The 6,511-nt window shown below is 45.7% G+C and overlaps 1 protein-coding gene across 1 annotated transcript in view; it reads right to left on the reverse strand.

Annotated features, from left to right (window-relative positions):
* LOC109479860 overlaps positions 1-3,220 on the reverse strand; it is a 6,164-nt gene extending 2,944 nt beyond the window's left edge. Inside the window, exons 1-5 of the mRNA XM_019781897.1 lie at positions 3,098-3,220; positions 2,538-2,621; positions 2,058-2,181; positions 1,491-1,644; positions 886-1,024 (exon numbers count right to left, since the gene is read on the reverse strand). Coding sequence (XP_019637456.1) covers positions 886-1,024; positions 1,491-1,644; positions 2,058-2,181; positions 2,538-2,621; positions 3,098-3,196 — 600 coding nt within the window. The 5' untranslated portion in view covers positions 3,197-3,220. The remainder of the gene's footprint in view (positions 1-885; positions 1,025-1,490; positions 1,645-2,057; positions 2,182-2,537; positions 2,622-3,097) is intronic.
* Between the last annotated feature and the right edge of the window lie 3,291 nt (positions 3,221-6,511).

Here is a 6,511-nt window from a genome sequence, read left to right on the forward strand (position 1 = left end):
ACACACACACACACACACACACACACACACACACACACACACACACACACACACACACACACACAGAGGCCCACTAGGGTGAAATCGTGCTGACACAGACCTAGCAGGAACATATCCCTGACACAGAGAGAGAGACAGAGACAGACACACGCACGCACACAGAGAGAGGGGGGGTTGACAGAGACAGACAGACAGACAGATAGAGACACACATACACACACTCAGTCCCACTAGGGTTTAACCATGCTGAGACAGACCTAGCAGGAACATGTCCCTGATGATGTTGTTCTTGAGATGCACGCCCGTGTCCTGTCCTATCCCGTCAGTCAGTGGGACCGTGTCGCGCTCGTGAATCTCGTGGAACAGGTTCGCCTGCATCGGGTCGATCTGGAGAGGGGACGGAGAACACGGCGTTTCTCAAAAGGCACAGTGAGTCTACTCAGGCCGTTACAGTGTTAACACACATTACAGATGCACCCAATGCTTACAGGGCAAATCGTCACATTTCAAGTCAATAGTACGATCAACTGCTATTCTTCGCCTATACTACTTCGTAGACTTATTGGAGCGGCGGTGTTACAGACTCCCTCTGATGCAACAGAGAACTTTATCACGTTTTAAAAAAGTCCCGTTTCAGTCCCGCTTACCCCCCCCCCCAAAAAAAAAAATTTAGCCGCCGCTTAAAGAAGTATGCATGGGGGGCTTGTTCTTTTCATGTGTGGCGGACGGACGGAGGAAAAGAAGGAATGATTCAAAGATGGAATCAAGGGAGGTGCATGGAAAAGGTGGAAATTGAATACTAAGTGGCCATGCCTTATTCCTATCTCTATATCACAAGGATCAACAAGCCTGGGGATTGGTGGAAAGTGCTGATGACGTACTTACCACCGATTCTGCGCATGACTGTCCCTGCTTCTCCGGACACACCCAGCTGTAGTCGTCTGTTACCTTGGCAACCAGCGTCCAGCCTCCCCCTGCCGTGGTCATGTCGCAGTACGCACGGAAGGCGTTCCTGTTGTCAGCTCTGCTTGGGGAAAAATAACGTCAGAAGGTGAGTTGGCAATAATTCTGTGCTTCCCCGTATTTTAGTTTAGCGGTCAATGGAAGTCTTCAGAGATACGTTTTCAATGACCGCTATAAAACAATTTTCAATGAGAACATACAATAGACGTCGACTATTTAGATGATGAAGTGAAGAATCATCAAGACTTCTTCAAGCACTTCTATGGCGCCAGCTTGTACATTGAATTTTCATGTATTCCGAGTGATGTTGTTTTGTTTTGTTCTGTCCGTCAGCTTCTGCTTCAAAACAAAACAAAACAAAACAAAACAAAACAAAACAAAACAAAACAAAACAAAACAAAACAAAACAAAACAAAACAAAACAAAACAAAACAAAACAAAACAAAACAAAAACCGCGCGTCCTTCTTCCTTCTCACTCGCTCTTTCATTCAGTCTATCCAGTCGTTCCGTTTCTCAGGGTTCTGACCTGTTCTTGGGGTTGATCCAGTACATGCCGTCCCCTCGGCTGTCCCCGCGGAACAGGATGTCCAGACAGCTCCGGCCTGGTCTGTTCGGGTCCCGGCTGGGAGGGGGGAACAGACCGCGCCACTCCTGCCCCGTACAGATGTCCAGCGCCTCTTCTAGAGAAGTTGAAAAAAATCAGAATTTTAGATCTGTACAAAAGAAATAACTATCTGTAGAGCCGGTATATTAAACCGCTTTTCGGCACATCAGCTTCGTAGGCACGCAGCGTGGCGGAAGCTGGCTACATTACACCGAACGACTTGTTACATCTAGCCCTTGAACATCTAACTCTAAACATTGTTTAAAGCTATCTAATGATAATGCCCCTACTGTCCTTGGTGACCAGCGAGTTCCACTCTGCGATAGAAAGAATGTGTCCTTGGTCGACAACTCTGGTACTTGAAGGCTTGGCTATTTCTTGTTCTTGACTATTTCTTGTTCTAGAAGTTTGCGAGTCTCTCTGTGATCAACCATTGATCCCCATTTCTTATCAACCTGATTTATAGATTGAAAATAGGGGGTTGCACACCTGTCTCGTCTATCTTGATATCGCCCACGTTGTCCGGGGTACACTGTCCGGACGACACCACTTTGTTTGCGCGAGGCTGCAGCGACACCTCCGCTTCATACGAGGACGGCGAGTCTCTCTGCAGCTATTAAAGGATGGATGGCGAGATGATGAGCCGTCTCAAAATACATCATTCTGGGGACTAAACCAGCAGCTTCAAACACATTCGTCGTCCCTTATTCAACAGATAGCTAGTGAATGAAGTGGCTATGTTGAAGACTAGCCTGGTTGCCAAACCTATTTTAGCTGCTGAGTCTCTTGTCCTCTCTGCAAATAGGCCTGGCACCGGAGAAGACAATAGACACTCAACAGCTAAAATTGGCTTGGTATATTATCCAGGGTATAGTTGAAGCAAGGCGGTTTTAAACCTTTGAAGACAGGGCGTGATTTAATGCCCCCTATGTGAAGTCGATGGAAGTGCAGGTTAAAAGAGAGGCTTACCTTGTTGACCTTGCCCTCCGTCTCTTTCATCTCCTCCCTCAGTTCTTTCAGGAGCCTCCGGGTGCTTCTCTTTCCATTCTGACTCTACAGGATGAAAAAGTTGTGATATTGTCAAGATGCGTCGCTGGAGTAGTTTATAATAACACAGGATCAACGCTATAGTATCAAAGTAAGATTTTTTCCATTGGAATATAAGATACAGAAAAGATGAAACTGGTCGGTTTGTCGGACACCAATTGTTTGTTGTGTGCATCCTTTGGAAAATCAAACAGCATCCGCCTTTGGGTCTTGATTTCGTGTAGACATCAAAACAACCATTCCGGCTTCACAATTATATTTAGTACCATTAATATTTCCGACTAATTCCTGCTATAATGATGTACAGTAGTAAAGACGGGGAAATGCTTATCTTGCAAACGACAAAAGAAAATAGTCGGCACATCACAGAGACTCCGGTTTGTTCTACCTCCCTGTGGACTCATCTGTTTCAATTTTCGTCATATTTGATATACGGTGGCGTAAATGAAGGGAGAACTGACTGCACGATCCCGCGGGCTTACCTTGGCGACGTCGGAGAGCGTGAAGACCACGGTACCGAGCTTGATCTGCCGGCCCAGCGGGAGGAACACCATGTCAGCGTCCGTGTTGTTCTTCGTCATTAGGGAGATCTCACCCTCCAGCAGCTGCCTGCAAAAGGGACGGCCTTGTTAGCTTCTCAATACTAGTATTAGGCAAGAAAAGAGTGTGTGTTGTGTGTAAATTATAGCCTCTACCAGGCTTCGGGAGGTGTCTGAAAAGAATAGAATTTGACCAAATAGAGAGATAATATGCCAAGGGAGTTGGTCCGCTAGAGCAAGAATGTCCTTGGCTAGAGAGTACAGTTTGCCGCACCCGGACCAACTCCCTTGGCATGTTATCTTTCTATTTGGCCAAATTCTGTTCTTTTCAGCCGCCTCCCGAAGCCTGGTAGAGGCTATCTCAACAGTACGCCACAAAGGATTGTTCGTTGCGTGCAAATGAAAGAAAAGCCTTCAGAGATTTATAAGAACAAAAATTGCATGGAATGAAAACGAAAGTCAAGTGAAAATTCTTCTAAAATCAAGGGTGATCTCAACGATTTCAGTGCTAAATCCTAAATATCAAAGATGCAGGGGCTAAGGCAGTCTAAATGTAAAAAAAGAGTGCGAAAAAAGATTCCTATCTTTGGGCAAAGGGTGCGAAAGATATTGAAAATGTATTAACGTTATTCAGTTTAAACTGTGATTCGCTGAGCCTTGTGTGATCACGTGATTGAATTTGAGTGAAATCCTCCCCGACACGTTGACTTCCCGTGTCCTTCCGCCGTTTCTTCCTCCTGCTGTGATGAGGTTGAACAAACCAAAGTGCCGCTCCTGACCTTGACTGGTGGGGTCAACGGGCACCCCGGGACACATGTAGGGATTCGACGTTCGAATGAAACTGTGAGGGGTGTGAAGGAGTAGCCTCCATAGCATGCCAAAAACTGGGGGTTTGGGGGGTCTTCATGTTCTTTGAGAGCTTTTATGTGCGATTTTCTGATTGCATATAGACAAGATAGCCGGCTTGGTTGAATTACTGGGCTAAGCAGAAACAACCGAAGACCACCAAACCCCCAGTTCTATAAGCCTGCTACGGAGGCTAGTGAAGGAGGCAGTTTACATCAGGGCCCATCAACCCTCTCTGAACCGTGACGGTGGGAGATTCCGTCTTCCCGCCACTTTTGATGCACGCCGACGTCATCACGTCTCGGACTTCCGGAGAGTCAGCGAGTGCATCACACATCTGACGAAAGTTGACGAGATCGACCGAAAATGTATGGTGAGTTTGAACTCTAAGTATAACTAGGGATTCAATAGTCTCGCCACAGACGCCTTTGGGTGGGCCATAGCGTAACTCTTGATACAGGTGGGCCCATGTAGTCTCGTCGCAGACCCTTTGGGCTAAGAAGAAACAACCCGGGACACATGCAGGGTTCTCTCAGCCTCGTCACAGACGCCTTAGGACACCGTGACATCAGACAATAGGGGGAACTTGGAGGTTGCGAGAACAGTATACACGGATGTTCGAATCGATAATTAATTCTAGCCACTAAAACTGAAAATTCATGGCGGTTGCATTTTTTTAGCTTGAATCTTAGATATTGTAATATTGATTGGTGACACATACCTTTAAAGTGTTTTTGTCGTGATGAAGCAGTTTTTGTTCAAGTACAAAATAAACGTTATATATTATCCGTCCTTCATGATATTTCGCAGAGATTTCTCTTTTCTTTATGAATGACGGACATATCAAAAGAAACTGTAAACATGTTTCATGTTTTCCGCGCAGGGATACTGTAAACAGACGTGCCACGGAGAAGACCTCGGCACATCATCATGTGTCATGAGCAGCTGAGCACCAACAAAAACACGACCGCTGGGAGCTACTACGCAAGGATGTATGCTACAACGTTTCTTATTTTCCTTTTAACACATTGCATGCATGTCATAATAATGTATAATATCATGTCTAAAATTTGTAGCAAGGGCGTCAATAATAACCTAAAAAATGTAGTATATAACGTGGTCAAGCTACTACGAGCAAGGGTACAACATATTGTGTGTTCTTGTTGCTTACTCTTACATCTGTACAGTAAATAGTCTTATGTCCTACCTTCTCCATCCTTTCCCTTTCAGCGGAGATGCCTCCATCCCCGCTATGGTCGACAGAACAGCCGTTAGTACAAAAATCCCGGCAAAATCCATAGTTTTCCCGCAGCTGTGAATTTTTTTTCACGGATGGAGCGTACGATGGGAGTGGCACTGCTCGCCTCGCCGATGTTGTGTCCTGAAAAAGGCGGCTTGTGAAGATGGAAAAGGCGGCATCCCTCTTATAACTACTTCCTCCATTGTTTTCTCCTTATCCGTGTTTCTGTGCTGTGATTGGTTGTGTGGAGGAGCGGCACGTGCGATTCCCGGCAGTAGGTCCGGCGGACGGTGGTGTGATAGCCGCCGCCAGCCTTTGGCGGCGTCCCGGTCCATTCATCGCCGGCCCTCTTGGGGGCGTTGCCGTTTCTTTTCTGTATGACGTCAGATTTTTCTGAAATACTTGAAACACCGGCGAGCCGTTGGGATATCACTAAACATGAACCAACAGCCTCATATTATATTTTACAACGGTTACCACACCTATTTTCTATTCTATGCTTCCTCTTTAAGAATTTAATCAAATGCTTCGCTGGCTTTACCAGTTACTCCTGACTTATTGTCCATCCCGTCTTTGAGAGAAGTGGTTAGCAGAGGGAAAATATAAACTCTAAGAATGCAAGGTCGCTAACCGAATGGACCGAAACAATGCGTTGTCCCTAGATCGTACCCTGGCCCCACTGTGCAGCGTTTTCCCTGCATTTACTGGACCTTGCCATCAAATAGTGCGCGGGGAACTTTCTTCTATTGTAGCCTGGACACTTTCATCTCTGCGTGCGGTCCTCTTCCAATGACGAAAAACAATGGCGTGCCTGATTTCAAGTTCTGCCGATCGCTGAAATCCTATCAGGCCTGCCGTCTGAAGTTTTCTCTTTTTGTGCCTCCGGTTTAGCCTGCATCTATTCTGACAACAAGAGATGTTTTTATACATGAAGAATGGCGTTACGTTGTGCTATATGGTCTTTTGAATGTTTTATGTACGTATGCTTGAGTCCGAAGCAGACATACACAGTGAGTGTCGTTCGAATCATGCAGTGCTAAACTGACATGCTTTAAAATAAAATATCGCTACTTTTTTCTTCTGAACTAGACCAGTTGTTTTGTAAACAGCTTTTAGTTTTTCCTCATACTTGTTTATTACACGCACCAGAGGGTTGGATCGCTCTTTGATGGACATCCGCGTATCCTGTCTGTGTATTATCGACTACTTGTTAAGTGCGGTAAGTGAGTTTTATTGGGCTGTTTTTCTAACAGCTTGTCTCTTCTTTGAAG

The sequence above is a fragment of the Branchiostoma belcheri genome, unplaced genomic scaffold (genome assembly GCF_001625305.1).
Source record: "Branchiostoma belcheri isolate BF01 breed outbred unplaced genomic scaffold, Haploidv18h27 scaffold5, whole genome shotgun sequence".
Classification (NCBI taxonomy): Eukaryota; Metazoa; Chordata; class Leptocardii; order Amphioxiformes; family Branchiostomatidae; genus Branchiostoma; species Branchiostoma belcheri.